This window comes from Oryzias melastigma, linkage group LG7 (genome assembly GCF_002922805.2).
Source record: "Oryzias melastigma strain HK-1 linkage group LG7, ASM292280v2, whole genome shotgun sequence".
In the NCBI taxonomy this organism is placed as follows: domain Eukaryota; kingdom Metazoa; phylum Chordata; class Actinopteri; order Beloniformes; family Adrianichthyidae; genus Oryzias; species Oryzias melastigma.
The window spans coordinates 15,934,509-15,958,255 of record NC_050518.1 but is presented as its reverse complement, the minus strand read 5'-3'; the positions used below and the strand labels follow the sequence as shown (position 1 = coordinate 15,958,255).

Here is a 23,747-nt window from a genome sequence, read left to right as displayed (position 1 = left end):
GATTATAGTGAGTCTTTAATGCCAGGTGGCTCCAACCATCAGGTACTGTACCACTCTTACAGAAACAATACACAATTTAAATTGTTTCCATATTTTTTCCAACTTAAATGTTTTATTTTGAAAAACTACTAAATCCTATCTCTCTCTTTAATTCTCTCTTAAACTGACCTGCCAAAAAGGTCTCTTCTCTCAGGTTTGCTTAATTTTTTATAGACATCAAATTATCTTCTAAAGGCATTTTTCCTCTATTGTGAAAAAAAAAAAACAATATTTAACCTCATTTACTTTACATGAAAACATTTGAGCATCCACACATAAAATATCTGCCAAGATGTTGGTTTAAAAATAGAAAAAAACCCTTGACTGATTATTGTTAGGATTACGCTGTCTTTCAACTGTCCTCCCACGCCTATTGATGGATGATTTAAACTCATCTGCTGGGACTCACAGTAGACTTGCAATGACAGTGCTGACAAGATAAGACAAGAAACCTGAGAAAAGACAGTTTCTCAGTGTCACAAACTGGGATTCAACATGCTGCTCAGTTGGAGGTTGTCAGTCATCCTCCAGAGCTCACATTTAGTAGTTTTTGCAAATCATGTCCATTCAGAGGCCTGAGGATCGCTGTATATTGTTTAAAAATTACAGTAGACACAAAGCCTATTTGTAGGTAGCCTACAGAACAATACACAATAAGTTGTTTTTCAGGAAGTAGACATTTTTTTATTAATTCTGGATCATATACTTGTCCCATAACATGTTTCTAATATTTATAAGCATTACAAAATGCATGCGCTCTACTGTGGTATCAGGACAACACATACCTGTAAAGTTGACATTGCGAATATACTTGAGCAGCAGCGTGCCGTTGATGGTGTCCATCTGGGAGCAGAGGCCAACTTTCCCTGGGCAGAGGTCTTTGTGCATGTTGTGGAGGGCATGAGCCATAGAATAAACAGCATCTATCACAAACTGAACCTTCCCCTCCTGTTCGTACGAGGAATCCTTCCCGATCCGCTCATGGTCTGTAAGAAGATAAAATACAAACACAAACAAGTTTAAGGTATAATTTACTGGATTTTTGCATTTGAGCAGAATGGAGTACAGAACACAAAAACGGCTGGATAATTACTTAAATGTTATGAAGGATATTCCTGATATATGTAGAAAGAAAAATCAAGTTTTCTAAGGGTATAGCTTTCGAATTGTGAAATAGACATAGCCAGAATCAATCCATATATACTGCACTCAGGATTATAAGGCACACTGTCAGTTTAAAAAAAAAAAAAAAAAAAAAAAGGCTTTTTAGTGTGCCTTGCTGTGCAGAAAAAAAATACCCTAGCAACAATAATCTTTAAAATTGGCCCGTCATTATCAGTCTTTTGGTTGTATCCCACCAATTGTCGATATTGAAAAGAACGCCCTAAATTCTTAATCTGTTTTGTTTTGCAAGACCATCAGGTAAATGGAAATGTAGCTTTTCAGGACAGAGGGCACAGCATGTTTACATGATCCTCAGTGTTTATCTCTGCAAAGTCATGCGGTGCCATCGTGTCCATTAATTGTGGGCTCAGCGCTTGATGGAGTGGCATAGCAGGAGACAGAGACAGTGGAGGACAGGCCTAATCTTTCTTTAGTAATAAAATAATCACTCTTGACACGCGGCTATTAATCACAACTGGGTTGTTCTAAAAGGCTTTGTCTTCACCAAGCAATGTTTTCATAATCCCTCATACCATATCTAACAGCTGTCTTTGATGGACTTTGTAGTATATTAGTAACCAACAACAAGCACAGCTTGAGAGTTTAAATATTTTCATGTAATTTTTAGAATTAAGGGATGGACCATAAAAATAATTTTCTATTGGGAAGTCAATTTGTTGTCCTGGTAAGGTTTACGCTTTTTTTTTTTCAAGTGTTTTTCATTTTATTTTCCCTCTGATTTGCTTTCAGTAATTTACCATCACAAGAACAATATAGGTTATGTATTAATATTTCAAATGTCTCTTTTTTTGTAATAAACTTAAAAGCACCAAACCTATTTTTAAATATATTTATGTTTGTCTAATATATTTTCTTACTCCATACCAAAAACAGAGTAAAGTCTCAAGATGTTCTGGCAACATAAAATTAAACTACAGTAAACTTGCAATAGTACAATTATTAACAGTATTTTTTTTTGCTTAATTCTCTACACTCTAGGTCAGTTAAGCATTCTAGTAACGCAATGATAAACTGAGCTGCCCATAAGTTAGTTGTCTAGTTCTTTTATTTTCTTTTACTTGGTGGTTGCATGGATTGATTGAGCTTGTTAATGAGATTAAGGGGGATTTACTTTTCCTTAAAAAAAGCCTGTATATATAGAAAATAAGGTAAGTATACAAGTATTTCAATAACTGTTAGGATTGTTGTCTGGAGATTTTTGGTTTTTTGCTATCGCAAAACCCAAATTCTAAATCTACTTCCATGTTTCAACTTAGTCTCGTGATTTTTGTCTTTTGTTAAAAGAGATGTCTGAAAGTTGCCATTAAAAAAGTACAAAAAACAGTTAAATATAATATAGCTCTTCATTAAACAGGATAGTTTAATTGTTGTGTTAGTCTGAGCTCCCTCCATATATACTGTAACTAAGACAACTAACGCATGATGTTATATTTGTAGATTTACAAAATAGGCAATACTATTTCCCCACTGTTTAAATAAGATGTACAGCATGAATCACAGCAGAATCTTTAAGTTTTTCAGCGAGCTGCATAAACCAATTTCACACGTTATTTCCGAAACAAAACAGGAGATGGTTGAGTTAAAAATATGTATTATTAACACATAATATAAGAAAACTACATAGTGCTGGGATTCATGTGAAAAAGAAAAGTAATATTTTGTTCACACATAACAACTATAAAGGTCTGAAGAAAAAGCAACATTATTTATAAAAACGTTATACAGTCACAGTTCTTGACGCATGTTAAGTTGCTTGATCACGTGTCAAAAATCCATCCGCTAACTTCTTAAAATAGCTGCACCGGCCGCTAAATTGAAACCACAAGCTGGTAAAGTTAACAAAAACATATAGTTTCTTTTAACAGAAAAGAGCCAGTGAATAAAAAGAGATAATTTTTTTTTTCTTGTGTTTATCCGCTGTACCTTAAAAGTTAGACGAGGCTGAAGTGCGATTTTGAGGCTTCCACTTTGAGATTTATGGATTAAGGGATAAATCTATAATGCATGATTTTAATGGTTTAAAGACAAAATAATGTTGACATTAGGACGGTTTGTGGCCTGAAAAAGGTTAGGGACTTCTGCCCCACCAACCCAAACAAAAGTAATGATGGTAAAGTAAATGCATAAATAAAAAGATGGTATGATAGTAAAATATTCATTTATGCATTCTGAGCTAAATTTTGGGTGAAGTCATTGTTTTCGTGCATGAATGCTAGTAAGATAAAGCTTAAACTGATCTCCATTATTGTGGCCTCAGAGAAAGATTTGACATACCTCATCTGACAAGCATGACAACCCCATCCTGTGTTATTGCTCTTAAAAAGACAGGGCCTCGAGACCCCAGGGAGGAAATTAGACTGCAGTGTTTGCCAACATTTCTTCCAAAGACACTTTCAGTCTGACTGAAGGATCTCATTTTCTCGGCTTCAGGCTGTGGATATTAAATTAGGTCTCTTTGCTCTGTCTTGTAATCTGCAAAGCAAGCTGCATGTGCTGGTACGTCCAAGTATTCCAGCAGACATACTAACAGTTTGATTCTGGGATTCAGCTGTAAAATTTTGGAACATATAATAGTTATGGAATATTTTAGGGGGAGGACGAAAACCCCCCAGAAACAGCGCACGTCAATCATTTCTCAATAGAGAGGACCAAAAAGCTTGCTTTTGTCTCTCGGGAGAATCCTGCAGAGCTGAAAGTCTTGTCCTGGATGTATTCAGTGAACATTGGAATTTGGACGGTGGAGCATGCAGGGGAGGCGTGTGTCTGCGTCTGGTAGCCTTGATGACTCATGCCTGCTGGGACTCAAAGGAACAGAGTGACTCAAAGCAGTTTGCCTTATTCAAACTGTAACCCACAAGTGCTGACGTCAACAAAACACCGGGCCTTCATCGTCAACAGCAGAGCATGAGTGAAAACCTATATTTACACATATGTTTCATCAAATCAATCTTCATAGCATAATAAATAAAATGTATAGTTTGTTCATCACATCTGTGATAACTTACAGGTCCTTCGTTGTGTCGTCTAAGACAAATGAGATCTATTCTCTAAAAAGAACGTACCTTTTAAAAATGAACACACCTGAGATTATTTGTTTCATCTTGAGGGTAGAAAAATACATCAGCAGAGGTGGGTCCAAAAAAAGTACTCCATTAAAGTACATTTTTTACATAAGTAAAAATACATTTAGTGATAATGTAGTAATTATCTAACTCATCTAAAACTATAAATTATTGTAATGTAGAAATTATAAAGGCATTAACTTAATATATCGGGCAAACAACATTATTTTTTTAATAGGCTAACTTTTGGTTATTTCTTAAAAGTAAATGATAACTGAAAAGCTATAGAGCTGGGAATCTACTAATGAAGGTTTTCAAAATAAAACGGGTGCACAATATTTCTGTATTCTATTGCAGCCATTCTTTTTTTAATTTGATAAAAAAAACATATACATGCAATTATTCATTTTTTTTAACCAATTTTTTGAGAAATTTACTTTCACTTGAAGAAAAACTGTAGCAAAGAAAATTTGTTGTTTTTCAGCATATCTGGATTTTTTTTTCACTGGTCATTCTATTAAATTCTGTTGGTGCATGCAAATGAAAGGATTCCATTATAGCTGGTATTTAGTTATAGTTATATATATATATATATATGTAAATCTAATGCCATATTATCTTGTTTAAATATTTTGTTTGGTTCCGTATGTTATCTTTCTGTGCTGCTGTGACTTCACCTATTCATCTCTAAATTATGTTGAGCAGCTGTCAGCACAGTTTTAAGGGACTCTATCTTCAGTTTTGGCTCCTTTTTAATTTGCTCAAGTTCTCTATGCCTCATTCCATCAGGGTAATGTTGTTTTTTTTTTGCCTTTTACCCCATATATGGTGAGTTTTTGGTCCATAAATTCCTGGGACATCTTCACTCGTGGTTTTTCTCTGCATCTGAGTTCTCATCTCCTCACCAGACCATGACCATCTTATCAACTAAACTTTTTGATTTTATTTTATTTTTTTACTATTCTTGTAACTGTATTTTACTGAAGTCCATCCCAATCAGTAAGGCCAAGTGGGCCACATATGGTTTAAAAGCGGGCAGAAAATGTGAACTCCCAATTGGGTTTGTCCACAGTTTAAGTGGGAGCTGTGTGGGCTGGCTCACTGAGCTAGCGAGTTACCTGGTGGACAGCGGACCCAGTATGGGTAAACATATGTGGGACCTCCACAGAAACTGCAGACAAACCCATCCCGCGGACAGCTTCATCCAATGTGGGTCCTTAGCCAAGACTTTTCACTCTACTGCCTAATATGTAATCACGAGAAGACCTGAGTCTCCAGCACGGATAAAATACAGGATAGTAAAAAAGGACATCTGGTGCAAAACTATCTGCCAAACCAAGTGTGTGCATCAATGACCTATCAAGATATGCTGAAAGGTGAACTTCCACAACTCGTAATACTTATCTGCATGATTTTTTTTCCTGAAGTACACTTGTGTACTTTGGTCCACCCTCTTCAAGAGAACTGAGAGTCACTCTTGTATAAACCAGAGTTCAAATGTTTGACAGCACCAGGGTTCGGATGGGCTGTTGCTCTCGCCAAACTAACTGGACTCTTTCAGAAAATGAACTTGGGTGTAAATCAAACCCGCCAGTGTGAATGAGGCCTGACTGTATGTTCTTTTAAAAAACATTTCTAATTACATAAAAATAAAGACACAGCACAAACACGGGTAATTTGAGTTTAGTAGATGATTAGTTGGCTAAACTATGTTTAAAACAATCATGTTCAGCAGAATTTGGCCATATTTCTACAGTTTTCAAATTTTTTTAAGACTTGTTTCGTTTGTTTCATGAGTTGGAACGCCAATTTATGTACAAATTACCAAACAAATGTTTGAAATCAATTAAACAGTGGGCCATAATTCACATTTAATGAACGTTTTATTTTGAATGAAATTATGGAAATTACTTCACTTTTCTATGACATTCTAATTGCAAAGGGCCTGTCAAATCCAAATCTGGATAAATGTAGATATTTAAGAGCACAGACATGTAGATGAATGACTAAAATCATGGATCTAATGAGCTAACTTGATTAGCTGTTAAATGTTTTCAGAGCATGTAGCGACAAAGCTCTGAATGCAATGTTTGTATGTTGCAAATGGAACCAGTGAACATATCAGTAATAAAAACATTCGTTTTCCCTTCACAATCAATTATTGCTGCAAACACACAGCTTATGCTCATTAAACTTAGTCCACATTAGGAGTGTCCACATGTTTCCCTTAAGACAAATAAATAAAAGTGCGCAACAAATTAGCCAAATTTTATGTTGGCCCAGAGTTCCGATTTTGTAACTGAGGGAAATCTTTTTTCAGACTTACTTGTGCACTTTTTGATGCCAGATCCTTTCTTTACGGCGTGCCGACTGAGTTTACACTGGAAGTTGTTCTCCCAAAACTCTGCAAACCAAATATTCCTCCTGTTGTTCTCCAAAGTTCGACTGATGAAGTAGCGATCAAAGCCTGGAAGAAACAGGTAGCAGCTGTGAGAATGTTGTAATGCTTAGTTGACTCCACTCTAATTTTGCTCAAGTGTACAAAACAGAAACAAATCCACTCTGTCCTGGATTGTTTGAACTTTCTTTTCTTAGAGCTTATCCCGGAAACTTGATAAAAGTGATCATATTTGGTTACAAATTGTTTCATCATGCAGCAAACAAAGAAAATAATTCGGTTCATAAACAGGACCATCACTTTTTTAATCTACAGGAGCAAAGGCTAAAACAAAAGAATGAAAAACGGCCCAGGAATTTTCGAAATATGTCATTTTGGCTTAAAGAATTAAAAAATAAGCACAACATGATCAAGATTTTACTCCAATTTGTCATGAGATGAACTCAAAGACGTGAAAAACTTCTACAAACACAAAATAGCCGTTTCTCCAAAGTATTTTCCATAAATCTGTCTAAAATTGTGAGCATTTCTCCATTTCAGAGATGAGCCGGTGCGCCATATGAATATATTGAATAGCCAGCATGAGGATAGCACAGGTGTGCCTGAGACTAGTCATTTTAAAAGTGCCGTTTTGTTTTATTGGGGGAGTCTGGGGACTCAGAAACCAGTTAGTATCTTGTGTGACCACCATTTGCCTCATGCAGTGCAACACATTCTCAGTCCCAACCCGTCACACATTAACGCTTGGTTAAGGACCCTTCCGCGTCATCGGTTTTTGACGTGCTGGCTCTACCCATTGAATCATGGGTCCCCAACCACTGAGTCATGTACCGGAATCAGAACCCTAACCCTAACACGGCACTGGTTCGCTTCTGTGCCCGGTTCACGGCCAGGTACCGCGTCTGGTATCAGTTTCTGGTCTGGTACCGCGTCTGCTCCGGGTTAGGGTACTGGTACTAGACATGGACTGGTCCCCAGTACCTGAAATAGACTGGTCCGGTCCCGGATTAGCATTCCGGTACCGGAGGCGATACCGGACCGGAACCGGTACTAGACGTGGTACCAGCCGCGAACCAGCCATGAACCAGGCCCAGTCATGAACCAGTACTTTGTTAGGGTTGGAGCACTTCTGGTAACGCGTCTGGTACCGCATCCAGCACGGCGTGTTGAGGGATGCTGCCCCTTGATTTTATGACCAGCAAGAATGTCAAAAAACAATGAGTTGGGGACACCCAAAACATCAATTTTTGACGTGGGGGGGCCCTTTACCAAACATCAACATATGACGAGTTGGGGATGAGATTGTGCTGGCAGTGCAGCACATCTCCTCCACATAGACTCGATCAGGTATCTTTTGCGGATTGTTGGTTCACTCCTCTTCAATGACCAAAGTTCCTGTACTTTGGCAGGAACTGGAACATGCTGTCATGCACGTCGATCCAGAGCATCCCAAACATGATCGATAGGTGGTGTGTCCTTAGGGATACTGGCCATGCAAGAACTGCAATGTTTTCAACCTTGTATATAGATCCTTGCCGTACATTATCACGCTGCAACATGAGGGGATGTTCTCAGATGTACGGCCCAACAATAGGCCTTAGGATCTCAACGCTCTATCCATCAGTAAAAGCAAATGTAATCTTCCTCCATAACAAACACCTACCCATACCATAACCCCACCGCCATCTTAGGCCACTCGACAATCTGATCCTGAGAAGAAGACATGTTTCACTGCGTGAGGCAAATGATTGTCACACCAGATACTGATCGCTTTTCTGAGACCAATTAAAGAAAACCTCACGTCTCAGACTCATTTTATCGTGGTCAGTCTAAGGCACACCTGTGCAATAATTACGATGTCAAGACAGCTTCTTGATATGGCACACCTGTGAGGTGGGATGGAATATCTCGGCAAAAGAAAAGTGCTTACTCTCACAGATTTGTGAGCACTGTAAATTTTTATTTTTGTTTCTTTAATCTTTGAGTTTATCTAATGAGAAATGGGAGCAAAAACAAAAGTGTTGTGTTTATATGAATTTCAACATGAGGGTTTCAGATGAAAATTCAAACAACTTTACCTTGCATGTAAAACATTGGTTTAATAGGCAGTGAATGTGAGGCTCTTAACATTTTGTTTATCTTGAAAGTCATTGTTATAAAAGATCTAAACCAGTAGAGATACCTTTGATTGACTGTCGTTTTGGTAGGATGGTGACAGCACCTTCCGCCATTTCTTCTTGGTTCAGGATTGGGGAAATTTTGGATCCCCAGCTGTCTGAACCGACCCAGATGAAATGACCGGTTTGATTGGCCTTCTTGGCTGCCTGGAGAAGTCGCCTGTGAACCAGAGAGACCAGTTTGTATCACACTTTGTCAGGATGTTCACCCAATGTGTTCAAGTCATGAATTTGTGTCGGTTCGATTCAAATGCGACCTGACATGAGAGTTTAGCTGACATGTACAATTGTGCTTGACCAAAATATTCTAAACACAAAGCTACTCAAAGACAGATTTCAAAAGCCATTTATCCTCATCAAGCTGCCATATTTCCTCCCTGTCCGCGGCAGAATGACATCTTCACCGTATCTGGCCAGATTTACTGCCAAACGACGTGGGAAAATAAATATCAAAGCGCTCAGCTTCAGCTGTTGCATGAGTAAAGCTTAAGCACAGCGAGATCCAATTGAAACACAGCCCCCCTGGTGTGTGAAGCATCAACCGCCCCTTATAGTGCAGTATGGAGGAAATTAGTATGAATCACCTTATGTGCCAGGACACATGCTCCTTCAAACTTTCACTCTATTGGACGGTAAAAGCCTCTAACTCATCCAAGAATGGATACAAGGTTTGGTCTTCAATGAATTAAAACCAAAAAGCTTTATAGTGATAGTGGAGGACTTTAAATCCATCCAGGAGAAAAGAAAATGTTTCTGTATCTGTTTTTCAGATGAGATCAAACAGTTTTATTCGAAAGAGTTGTTATTCAAAAAGCTTTTCTCTTTGATCTTTTCATCTTTGAATCCTGTGTCTGTTTAGGCTCATCTGATATAAACATTTTTATGAAGGACTAAAGACCCACTGATGAAAATGGTGTTTTTAACATGTTTTTGTTGCATTTTTTTTTCATGATGGAGGACATATCTAAAGAAAATTAAGCTCAAAATTGCATTTCTGGGTATCTTTTTATTCAAATAATTGTAAATCAAGACCAAGCAAAAATGTTGTTTGAAAAGAGCTTTTTTTATGCTGAGCGAGGCACAAGCTCCCTTTTCCTAGCTCTTAGCATGGGGGGCTCAACACCAATTCAGAGGCAAATTTCTCAAGAATTACTGCTGCCCTACAAATACTATGGGTGTACGTTCATGTGTAAAACATCTTTAATTGGATTAAAGATCAGATTAGAATTGAACTGTGTACTCGGTGTACTTAATCCAATTCTAACAAACATTTACATACGCCATGATTGATCGAAATAAATCATTTTGACATGCGCAGAATGATCTAAAATACTGGAAACGGCCATAGAAGAAGAAATAGCAAGTTTAGTTTAGTTTATTTATTTTATTTCCATAGCACAGAACAAAAAAAATGTCATAACACTCTTGTCCTTGGTAAAAAAAATGAAAGGGAAGTTACAAGTTCCATTGTAAATGAACAAACGCAGAAGGTGAAAACATCTTCTAAGCATGCTTCTATTAATATTATTATTATTTATTAGTAGTAGTAGTATTCCGTTTGGCATGTTTATGTGACACATTTTTATTCTGATCAGGTTTTTATTCCGATTACTTGTGTCCATGTAAATAAAGCTAATGTCCTAGAAAAAAAAAAAACACTTTATTTTGGCTAAAAATTGCATATTCATTATAAACAATAAAAAGTAAACCACTTATGAAATAGATCAAAGCATAACCAAGGTGGCAAGTTAAGTAAATGTTGCAAATAAACTTTCTATATTAGTAATTTTATTGTGTTTCAATGAAGATGCTTCACACGATCATCAATTTATTGCAAGTTAGTTACTCATGTCCCTCCACCAAATCTGATTTAAACGAGCATATAAATCCTTTAGGTCATATAGTTGTAATTATTTCCAGCTGTATTTTCAGTTAAATACATGTATTAAGCAAAATATTTTACCTTATGTTTATTTTTTTTCCTTTATTATCTCTTAAACATGACACATTTCTTTGTATAGATTCATCTCTTTGCAGAACACCTCTGTCTTTTATGCTTTTCATGCATCCAAATTTGGGTTCATTAGGCTTCTGCTCACACGGACTGAGTTCAAGGGTAGAGCAGGCACTCTGCTTTGAGATCCCTCGCAGCTTTGCGCAATTATTACATATCCAGTCTGTTTCTTTTCATCAGAACCTAAGCTGGACGAGCTCTGGGGCTCCTGCCCTGGTCAGTGCCAGGGGACGGCCCCACATCACTGTCTGCTTCCGCTAAAATTAGGCCATCATCCCGACGAGTTGCAGGGAAATATCCTCCAACTCACAACAGTGTTGATTCAGCGAAGTTCTAATGAATTGCTTCCTAATTTAGACCATCCTTTGTAATGTTGGATAATGAATCTGTACGGGGTGATTTGTGATTCTATCGGGAAAACGGGGACACTGATAACATGTCCTAAAAAGCTAGATTATTATAGATGGGACAGTAAAATATTGGCCTATTTAGCTTTTTAAAGGAGTATTGGATTTACACAATGCACTGGTAACTGGAAAAGATATTGAAACTATTTGAAGCTGTAATTTCTGATGTGTTGAATGCAAAGATAGTTTTGTGTAGTAGGCAAACCACAGAACACATTGTGTGTCAGCTACAAACATGTAAACTGTATTTTTTTTAAATCCAGAGAGTTTTCAGGCAGCTTTTATTAAAAAAAATGTATATCTAGAGACTGAGAAGTCACTCGCTCACCTGATGTCATCCTCGTTGGCGAAGATGATGACCACTCGAGCATTGGGGTTCTCGCTCAGCCTCCGAATGATCTTGTCAAACTCTCCGGCTCTTGGCTCTCGTGGTATTTTCACAGACTGTGAAATACACAGGTCACCTGTGCAGGAGAATCAGATGAATGGCTTTTCAATTTTAAACAGTTTCAGTTATTCTGCAGTTTCAGGCGCATCAAGCTTTTGGGTCACCCATGATGAAATTTTGCTTTTTTTTTTCTTTTTTTCTTCGACAGGCAAAACAATCCTTGTCTTTGAGGTTTTAAATGATGGATCCTCATGCAAAAATGTGCAGGTTCAATATTTCCCAGCGTGAGGGATGCAAGGTATTAAAAAATCTTTAACCGGACCACGAGGAGATACTTGGGGACATTGCCAGTCATCAATTCATGTTACAATCCTACCACCCCCACTGAGGGATTATGTAGAATTTGGACATAAACAACTTTTCTATTTATCTTTATTTATTTCATGTCTGCCATGGACACCAGTCAAAATCAAAAATCTATAAAAAAAAAAGTTCCGCGTGCTGTCTTTTGGGGTCCAGAGGATCCCACTCCCAACGTCAATATACCTGGGGTATGTAAAATGCACAGTTTATGCTAGTCACAAATACAACTGCCGCCACATAATTGGAAAGTATTGGCAGAATCTTCAGGATTATCAGTCACCGCCAGCAATTTTTGGGGGAAAAAATTGTTGGTGTGGACATGACAGCAGATGGCTGCAGTCAAGCATCGGGAATGGCAAAATTGGGGAACAGCTGGATGGCCGCAGTGTGGTAGCAGTCGGCTCGCCGGCCGGCAGCAGCTCTGATTGGATGATGTGTAAATATCTCCGGATGGTGGCCATCGATATCAACTACCACCAGCTTCCTGGTAGCCCAGTGAGGGCACAAGGGTTTAAAAAAATTACAAGTATAACAATGTGTTTGAAAAAGAGTGGGTAGAAAAAAAGTCCCACCCCCTTTTACAACACATTTAGTTAGATATTTCTATTTACAGTTTTTTTTTTTCTCAAAATGACCTACTGTATAATACCTGTGCACAAAAACATTTGCTCATTTTCTTATTACTGATCATTTCAAGCCTTGTAAAGATTCAACAATGACATCTTGTATGTTTTTTTTTAAAACAATGTATACTTTTATATGTTTTAAATGCACACCACAAACTGATTGGCATATTTTCTTTTTTGTTGTATAGTGCGTTGCTTCTCTTAAATAGTAACCTCTGTCTCTGTCCTTGAACATTTGTTTTATGTTTACTGAAAGTAAGTTCAGTAAGTTCTTTCTGGGTTTGTACATAATGAGTGCTGATTTAGGTTTCACTAGTTCCCCTAGTTTCAATAAACCCGACTTTAAAAATTTGCATGTGTCCCACGATCCACACCAATTACAATTGTTTCTTAAAACCTCAGATGTCCACTTCACAATTTTGATGAAAAACTTGCATTTAGGTTGCTGCTCTGCTGCATTTTGTGATGTGTGACTGTAGTCTTAATAGGATAATCAGATGGTAGCCTCCTGTTGTTCTTGTGTGCTATAAAGTACCAAACTTGACTTTGACAAGTAAATGACTTCCAAACTTTAAGCAGCTCCAAAGCATCCAACATGGAAAATACACTCCTTTTTTTTTGGTCATATTTTCAAAAACTGCCCTGGGGACAATTAGTTACACATTTACCTTAGTATACCTGTTGGCATTCAATATTTAAAAGAGTCTGAGTTACAAAACAAACCGCAAATATGCATAAAGAGATTGGGATTCCATTCTATTAGCAGGAAGCTTGAGCTGCATTGCTCCAGGCCAAAAAAAAAAAAAAAAAAAAAAATCACTTCTAGTTAAGTCAGTGAGTTGCTCCAGTCAGTGACCTGCACTGCTCTGCAGAATGTACACCCGCAACAACTGTAATCACTTCTTCTTCATATTCAGCTTTCGCTATTCCACTGGAGTTGTTTTATTAGAAAGACAGCGTGGAAGGATTTTCCTGTACATCAAACGTAGAAAGTGGCAGTTCTGGCCTCTTTGTGTGTCCACTTGAGTGGTTAATGGATTAGGAGTTCCTGCACCGGAGGAATAGATTTGTTCCTGTGTGTGTGCTGGCCCGTGTCCTGTTGTTTTGTGGTGTCGGGGGATGCTTCGGTGCGCGCTCAGGCGAGACCTGGTTTTATTAGTGCAGCCACAGCCAAGTCCTAAATTACCTGCTTTACATGTGTCTCTTTGGCTAACCAGCAGCCTCAGATCAGCATATTGATCCGTTCATACTAGAGGCCCCTTTTACTTCACTTCGATTTAGTAGGGGTATTTTGTTGTCCGTGAGGCGCGGTTTTTAAGCCTAATTTATGTAGGGGTCTAATACGGAGAGAGAAAACAAGGTTATTACAAACATAGTTAAAAAAAGCAGATTGTGATGATTACACGTTGATCATGAAAGAGTTTTGCATCTAGCAGAAAAGACTGTAGTATTTTTCCCACTTTTTTCCATTTAAATCTAAAAGTGTTGACTTGTTAACAATCAATAGAAAATTAAAAATGTAGCAATATTCTCTTATATATTTCTCTGATCCAGTGGAAACGAAGCATTAAGATGCATTCACACTGAACGCAATTCCTGCGACAAATTCATGTGGCCCGCCCCTCTTTAGTCGAGTGGCAAATTTGCTGCTTGCTACTCAAATGGAGCTGCTGCCAGACCGCCGCGGCAGTCGCTCAAATAGCACATTTGCATCTGTATCATTCACTTAACATTTAATCGGTACATAGAAAAATAGAACGGGACAATTGGGGGAGAACCGCTTTTGCCACCTGTTGATTGGCAGAAAGGGATGACGACATTAGAAAGCACCAAGATAGCGCTAAGCTAGCGATTCCATTTCCCGCTTTAAAGCGGTATTCTTCTTAGCTGCCCGCAATCTTCTTTCAATCATTAAATTACTGTTATACACGATATACTGTGCAGATGAGCTGCTGGATGACCTCTATTGTTGTTGCTTTTCTAGTTGTTGCATGACAGTGACGCGCTAATGGTCTACACCACACATGGGACGTGAAAATAAACCACATAGTGGAAGCGAGCCAAAATGAACTGGTCCATCCCGTGTTGTTTGTCCCGTATCGGACTGCTCAGTGGAAACAAGGTTAAAGAGGTTTGTGTGGCCACCTTAAGGGATGTCATTTAAATTAACTGTATAACTGTCGTGCCTATATGGTAAGCATATTGTGAAGTATTGGTAAGAACAATGTAAGTTATACGAATTTAAGACGTACCGGTGAAGCTATAGTATGGCACCCTTTACATAGCACTCTAGTCATCAGTGAGGTACAAGTACTGGCCCCTTACTAACTGTTCGCAAATGCGTTAAGCACAATGCATAGAATTTAGGGAGGTAAAAATATAAAAATTCATACAACAAGCCTGCAACTCACCTTCTTCCCCCCTAGTAACTGCTACATGCCGTTTACCTGTTTGCTACAACCCATTGCCTGCAGCACGCCCATAGGAAAAAAATGGGTATGGACATTTTCTCCCTGAAGGTACACTAGGTGATCTACAATTTTTATATTTCATGTTGATTTAACCTTTTTTTTTTTTCTTTTTTCTTTTTTTTTGCCTTCTGCAGATGCATAAGGATAGTTGTGACTGAGGCTTATATGCCTGTAGGATACCGGTGGGATAACCACAAAATACAAGCTGTTTGGCTAATTTCCTAAAAAATGTAACAGTCAAGGAGTGCACACTTATCACTTCGACAATATCTAGACACTGGGATCAGAGGGTTGATACAAAAATGAAAAATTTGTGCACAGAAAAAAACAAGCATCACATTTTCTCATTCCATGGGCTCAATAAGTCTACAATTTTGGGCACCTACTTACAGATTTGCCCATTTTTCGCCCGCTGACTGTCCATATCCACCCATAAGGATGTCATGACATAAGAGCCTTTCATTATGCTACATGAACAGTTTTCATTGATCATTGAGGAAAATTGAAATTCTGACTGAAGAAATATATTCTATGGGGTTTCCCTTGAAAAACCAAGGTTACATTTGACATGCAGTAATAGTAATGATCCATAATATTAAACAAATGCGGTGCTTGTCTATGAGCGCTTGTTTTCTTTGTTGACATTATACTTTTGAACATGAGTTGAATAAAACCTACCGAGCTCCATTAGTAGTTTTTTGATCTAGCTTAGGAAGTGGTTTACCTTTCTACCTCTGTGCGTGCGTTGTCGTACATCATGCTAATTCTGACACCAGCACAGCAGTAAACTATGCTCTTGGAAAATCTATCAATCATCACATTTGTATGTAATTACCTCACTGGTACTGAAGCCTCTCGTTCCCTCAACATCTGCTGCGTGGAATCGGAGCGCTCATCCTTCCCCTCTCTTCTCTTCTCACATCACAGCGACTGGCTGCAGCATTGTTTAACTCCAGAGAGAGCCGGGGAATACAAAACCAGCCTCTGGGAGTAGCCGCATTCGGCTCCAGACCCGCCGTGGGAATACGGCTGTAAATCTGTTAGTTTTAAGATAAAATTGATATTTTTGTTCGTTGTGGCAGCATCTGCTCATCTATGAATATGCCTTTGCTTTCTCGGTTTAGAAGTGTTTAAGGGACTGTCTCTTGAGTCAAGGGCCCCTGTTGAGATCTCAAGTACGCCAATAACTACAAGATTTTTTGATCTAAAATGTCTTTCAGGAGGCGGGTAGTGAACAACAATGTTGGAGAGGCATTTAGGTCAGAATGCAGCATTTCTAAACAATGTTTGTTAGTTTTTTGGTTATTGACTATATGACAACTAGACCGACTTACTGACATTACCCATAGAAAATGGCTTACCTCGATGTCCCACCATTTTTTCACGATACATGTGTCGCCTTGTTGGAATCTGAAATTGTTACTAAGAGGTGATTTGTCCATCAGTCTGAGTTGGTCTATTACAGCTTTTAGGTTTTTTTCATTCTTATATCTTATACTTTAAAACAGGTTTTATTACAGTTTTTTGATGCCTGGTGTACAGTGTGTTGTGACTTTTCCTTGTAGCAGGGGGGCATGGTCCTGTTCTTTATTTCAGTGTTTTTAAACCTCCAGATCATATATTATTATAATTATCACTGGTATTATTATTATTAATGGCCCAATGTTATCTTGTTAACAAACTGAAGCAACACCACGGTTATGGAGGCCGAGAGAATTAATAATTTCTAACTTAACAGGATAGAACAACTAAGGTCAGAACAAAATTAAACTGTCAGACAACAAAACACATCGACTAAAGACACACCTACACCCAAATCCGCCTAGACAGGCAAAGGGAACGATATCCCACAATTCCTTGTGCTGCCAGATCCAATGTGTCTGCGACCATCACTACAAATCCCATTATACAGTACATCAGCTGCCTTGACAGATGCCAGTATTGCTAGAATCGGCGATTTCCGAAACTTATAATATATAATTTTGACAGGATATATTTTATGGAAAGCAAAATCTTTTGGGATATTTATACGTTGATGTTTTCATATATAATGACATACAAGTTAAGAAGTTTGAGGATTTTTTATGTTAACGTTTACTTTATGTACAACTTCTATTATTTTGATAGAATATATTATTATGGAGAGCAAAAAATTGATATAAGTTATTTAAGGTTTAAGTTAATTTATTAACTTACTCACATTTATGTATTTTTTAAAGAAGTTATGTTTTTAAAGTTTAAAAGTGTTAGCAATTTAGTTTTTTTATGTGTTCAATAGATATTTATCTTGTTCGGCCTGCGACCTAAAGTGTGTTTTGGATTTCGACCCGTTGTGCGATCGAGTTTGACACCCCTAGTATAAGCCGTATGTGGTGTTCTCTGGGGCCCTGCAGACCTAATCCATTTTAATTAATTGCTCAATGAGAGACTTCTCAGAACCAATCAGGAGTGAGCTTGTTGGAAGGCCACTCCCCTAACACCTGAAAGTACTGTATGTTAAACTTTTCAAATGATCGATGTTAGGTTTTTATTAAGGCATCTGATTGGTCAGTTTGAAATGTGAAGAACTTGCACTACAAAGAAAAAAAATTGTGTTTCTTGGAGCCAGCGCTACTTCCTGTGTGGAACGCAAGGGGGGAGGGGTCACTCAGACCAGTTCTCTTACACAGTCAATGGTCATAATCAAATGTTTTTTGAACCCTGTCTTGCAAAAGTTTCTGTGATTGACTTAAGATTTCACTTCTCCAACACAATATTCTCATCAGCAGATTCTATCTTAAAAAATAAATACATAAACAGAACTTTTCTGTTTTAGAACTGAGAACAAGCAGTGCCACCATGCAACTCTTTCTTCCACTGCAGAAAAACTTCCGGAGTGTCTATACGTCTCCCATAATGCCTTCTGTACAACACTTTCAATCTGAGAGGCACCTCTAAAAATACTCAGTGCTCGGGAGACTGCTGGCCTCCTCTCCTGAGTCCTTCGCTGTCAGCCTTACTTTCCGCTCTCCTAATTGTCCCTTGTATTCCTTTTTTTTTTTTATTTTTTTTTTGTGCGGTACTCTTGGGTAAAACGGTGCTTCCACAAACATTGAACACTCTCTGGCTTTGAGGCTGATTGCAGCAAAACTCTAACAATCCTTGTGGGACATGAAGGAAGTGTAGTGAAATGTGGTGACGCTGCAGATGTTTCTATAATGTACCTTCGGAGATGTCAGATATTATCTTTTGAAAGACTGAGAGAAAAAAAAATAATAAAAAGACCTTTAGAATTAGACCCAACAGCCCAACAATCATAAAGGCAAAGGGCTTAAATGAACGGGGGGCCCTGAAAATGCAGAAGTTTGGTAAGTCACTGTGAAAATTGCAAAGGTCCATTGAATTCTGACATCATAATTTGCCTCCATTTGAGAATTTAAGTACACGTACTGACTTAAATGAAAGTCTTGCAAATCACTGTAATCATGTTGGTAATGGACAGGCTCTTTAATCCAGCCTCTGAAATGTGGCGTTTTTAGCTTCTCCATAACAAAGGCTTTGATCCATAAAAGCGTGGAAGAAGTTAATGGTGCAAAAAGAAATTGCTGTTTTACATTAAACCCAAATCCATTTCCTTCCATAAAAGAGGCGAGAAGATTTGTTGATCTTTTGGGCGATGGACAAAAACGAGACTCTGGTGCAACAACTGCATGCAAAAACTTTGCTTTGGTTTCTATAAACATCCACTCACTATATAACCCACTCCATCGAGCTCAAAGTTGCGTCATGGGACTGGAGCCCATCGCCTGCTATCATCCGTCAATGTGAACGGCCCTTTGAACAATGCAGAATCCCAGATAAGCTATGCATGTTCTGTGGAAGGAAGCTGCAGCAAACTCACACAGAAAGTCAAGAAGCTTTTGTTGTGAGGGGCCAGACCACCGAAGACTCTGTCGGGTCATAATTATAAACCAGTGCAAGGAGTCTGATCGGCCATCTGCTCTGAACAGCAACGTGACTCCATTAATACACTGATAGCTCTGTTTATGAAGCGCGGCTGCAGATCAGTGCTCCTCTCTTTAGCCTCACTGCTGATCACAGACATTGATCACATTAGACCAAAGCAATAACAAATGTCAGGAAGAAAGACTGCAATTTTAGTCCAAATATTTATGCAAATTACCTGTATTTTTGTTAGTATGTATCCCTCTTTTTTGCATAATTAGGCTAGGAGTCGGACTTATACTCACGTGCAGTATATGTGATTTTGTTAAACAAAAATAATAACAACAACCTCTAGAGGGCACTGCATGTGTTTGTATTAGAATTTGCTACCTATGGCAAAGCAGTAGAAGAAGTGTCACTCAGTGTTATCCAATAGTTACGTTGGACTCGGAAACGCACATTGAAGTGACCACTTTCATTGAAAAGTAGTTTAAAGTAATATGAAGGGTTCTGTTGACTTGTTAATGTGTTCCTTTTGTTATGGTTATAATTGTTCAAATATATATAAGATTGTGTCCATGTTTTAGGAATCTAAATAAGGACCAATGTGTGATGGTAATGAAGCGTGCACATATTCAGACTTTTATCTGTTCTGTTGTAAGGTTACTCAAAAGTGTAACTTACAGTGCGACTAATACATTATTTTTTTCTCCTTCATCATGTTTTTTTTTTTTCCTGCTCTGACTCATACTCCAGAGCAACTATAGTCCAATAAAATGATACATTCTTCAACCCTTAACTTAAGGAATCAGGAGTAAAAAAAAGTGAACAAATGGAAATCATTTAAAGATGATAGAAGGCGAGTAAAAGTTTTCCTCAGATGAACCCCACAAAGTGCCTAAAATTTGGTACATTATCAATTTTTTACAGATTGTGCCATTCCCTTTAAGATGCTGGGAGGACTCAGTGTGAAACAGTGGACTAAAACCATCGGGGATGCTGACCCTGAAATGAAAAGCCCGACGTGTAATCCCCTGTTACAGCCGCCACCCTGCTAAAATGTCCTGGAGCAAGACACTAAATCTCTCCCCAGTGTCCCTGGATTGCTGTTGTGTCACTGATGCTGTGCACTCGGCTCAGCGCTCACAAGTAAAGGGGCTCGGAAGAAATGCATTTTGGGTACAAGATCAGCCCTAATGTACTGGCCTGGTATAATAATCAAAGACTGCTATATAAGTGACCGGATCTCTCCCCGTCAGACAGTACCTTAAAAGACTCAAATTGGAAGCTGTCCAACTGTCGCAACGTAAAAGAAACAACACAAATAAACAATGTTTTGATGAAGAATGGGCTTGTTAGGTGTTGCTCATTATTTGAACCACAGGTATGCCTTTCATTTTACTGGGGAGAAGATAAATAGCCCTTATTCCACCTCTGTATCAGTGCCATTTGTCTTTATTATGTGAGGTATCTGTGTCATTTTTCACACCTACAACCTTTATACACTCTGTTCGATCAGTGTTTTCTGCAGTGTGTGGACTCAAACGGTATGTATAGCGCTCATGGTCATTTGAAATTTTACAAAAAGAATTTTCTCTACCTTTTTTTTTTCTTGCACAGCCTAAAAAACATCAGAAGATTTGCTGAGTCAAAGGGATGTTGTAGTCTATTCTCCAAAGAAAATGCCTAATAGGTGCGTTTGTCCTCATCTCAAAAACCCAGAACTGTCAAGATCCTTTCTTGAAATGGTGAGATAGCAAAATGTCTGCTCTCTGTTTTATGTAGGGCGCTGTCAACACTAAACCACCACAGAAACAGTTGATGAATACTAAGTTCTAAACATATAGGAGCCAACTTGTCTTGATTTAATACATTTCTGTTTATATCAAGTTTGTCTAGTTCTGAATGGTCGTCTTCCGCAGTGGGCTTGTTCAGGGTGCAGCTTTTTTCTTGGACTCTGGCTTCCTTCCACACTCCATTAACATGCATGATAGGTTGACTTGGGACTGTAACTTTTCTGCAGAAGTCACTGTCACTCAGTGTACTCTGAATAAATGTAATGCAGTACCCTGTCTCCCAACATGTGACAGAAGGGATAGGCTCCAGCCCCCACATAACCCCAGATAGTAGAAATGAGAAATAGATGGATAAGAATATTTCTAGCAAGCCATTTTTTGTTTTCTTTCTTTAAAAAAACTTTTTCTATGCTTTTTTTTCACTGTTTTACCCCTAACTATTCCAACTTTAGTGACTAAAATATATCAAGTGACATGTTTAGTTGAATAAATTAAGTTTTTTAATGACTTAAACATGGACTGCAATAGATTTGTTCAGAAACACATCAAAAATAAATATATCATACAGAAGAAAAATACTTATTGATTCTGTATGAACTTTTGTGATGTAGGAAAATAACTTATAAGTAACATATTTTTCAAACTACAAGGGACATCGACATATGGCAAATCGTCATTCTTTTGGAAATTATGTAACATATAAGGTACATCACACTATAATCAGTGACAATCCAGTCAGTCAAACTTCATTAACTGCGTTCACAGTAACTCTAGAACTTGTAATACGCTACATGTTAGCCATGTTAGCATATTTACAATGCCTTGTTTGCAACATGTAAAAAAAAAGCTAATAACACCAACACAAACAGTATTGTGACTGCACTGACTCCCAACCTTGTTAGAAACATGTTAAAAAAAGACACAGTCTGCGACATGTTAGCTGAGGTGTGTTAGCAAAACCTGCAGCTCCCAACCTTGTTTGCCACATGTAAAAATAACAGAGTGATACCATTAAAACAAATTATTACTGGGACTACGCTGAATCCCAACCTTGTTAAAAGAAAAAAAAAAACAGTGCGACACAGCTACACGTTAGCAGCATTAGCATATTTAGAACACCTATAACTTCCAATCTTGTTTGCAACACAAAAGAAAAAAAGAGTCTGCTGCAGCTAAAACAAACGTTAATGTGACTATGCTAACTCCCAACTTTATTAATAAAACGTTAAAAACACAGTCCAACACCACTACACACTAGCATACTTACAATAGCACCTGTTTGCAACATATAAATAAAGCTAATAACACCAAAACAATCAGTACAAGAACTACACTAACTCCCAACCTTGTTAGTAACATATGAAACTGCTACACGTTCGCCGCTACATATTAACAAAAGCTGTAGCTTCTAACTTTGCTTGCGACACACAAAAGAACCAGACCGATACAGCTAAAACAAACAGTACAGGGACTATGCTAAATGCCAACATTGCTAGTAACAAGATGAAAAAATGAAAAAAAAACACCAGTGCGACACAGCTACACATTAGCAACATTAGCATGTTTACAGCACCTATAACTTCCAGCCTTGTTTGCAACACAAAAAATAAATAAATAAAATAAAACATACGTATGCAGCTAAAACAAACATTACTGTCACTACACTAACTCCCAACTTTATTAATAACACATTTAAAAACACAGTCCAACTTCTCTACATGCTAGCTTTGTTAGCATACTTACAGTAACACCCAACCCTCTTTGTAACTTGTAACAAACATAGCGAGATTTTGACAAACCACCATGTACTGTATCTCTCAAAATCGCTTTAACGGCAATAAATACCACCAGAGTTAAACCATATATAAGGAACTTTGAGTTATAATGCGGTATGTTATTTTTGGGGGGCTTTTTAGTGCATCTTATAGTGCAGAATATTTGGTAAAAGAGCTTAGACTCAGTGTGCTTCTCAAAGAGTCAGTGTATCCCAAAGTACTGAATGCTATCTTGTACTTTCTATTTAATGTGTATTTTTAATAAGCTACAGAATTCCTAAGAGGTCTAACATTTTTTGTAATAACTTTTTAACTAATTAACAGTAATCATCCACAATATAATACATAACAATTAAGTTATTTGTGATTACTCAATTTCTACAGACTGCAACTTCATCTTAAGTTAACAATAAGCTAAAAGTTTTAAGGTGTTTGTTCCTTCTGTGTAATTGAATTGGTACTTGATGACTGACTAACAATTATCCATTAAATAGCATTTGATCTATTCTAACGCTCAGATGGCTAATAGTCTCATGTCTGTTCGCTGCTGGGTAATAAATCTTTTGCTAATAATGCGTCATTACCTGATTAATCCAAAGCAGTGGTTTGTTGACTTCAACATAATAGATTTTTTTCAATGCAGACTGAACTGATGATAAATGAGTCATTGGCAAGTTTTTTTTAAATATCTGATGATGTGAAAGTCCTGTTTAACACATATCATTTGCTCATTGCTGCTTCTCACGTGATAGAAAATGCTGGAGTCTAATGAGGGCAACAGACCCATAAGAGTGTCATTTGACATTCCTTTTAGTACAAGTGTGACAGATATTACTCAATCAGAATGTGAGAACTGTGGTAATGAACAACAGTGCAGGTGTTCACAACTGATAAGTAGTTAGACTCTTTCTGTGGAGGGATTTATATGTCCAGTTCTGCTTTTTTTTAGCTGGGGGAGCAACTGCGACAATCTCGGGAAAAAAGCAAATGTTGGTATAGGCTAATGTAGACTCACACATTTATTAAAAAAATAAAATAAAATAAAAAATTGTTATCTCAAATTAGTTTTTGTCATCACAAAAACCTACTGCAGAAAAAGATTTGTCATCACAAACTAGCACT

The 23,747-nt window shown here is 37.7% G+C and overlaps 1 protein-coding gene across 2 annotated transcripts in view; it reads right to left on the bottom strand.

The window, feature by feature from the left end:
- Positions 1-23,747, bottom strand: part of LOC112159318 (metabotropic glutamate receptor 4) — a 219,613-nt gene that overhangs the window by 23,961 nt on the left and 171,905 nt on the right. For both annotated transcript variants that reach the window (XM_024293331.2, XM_024293328.2), the window contains exons 4-7: positions 11,611-11,746; positions 8,867-9,021; positions 6,613-6,753; positions 825-1,025 (exon numbers count right to left, since the gene is read on the bottom strand). In XM_024293331.2, coding sequence (XP_024149099.1) covers positions 825-1,025; positions 6,613-6,753; positions 8,867-9,021; positions 11,611-11,746 — 633 coding nt within the window. The remainder of the gene's footprint in view (positions 1-824; positions 1,026-6,612; positions 6,754-8,866; positions 9,022-11,610; positions 11,747-23,747) is intronic.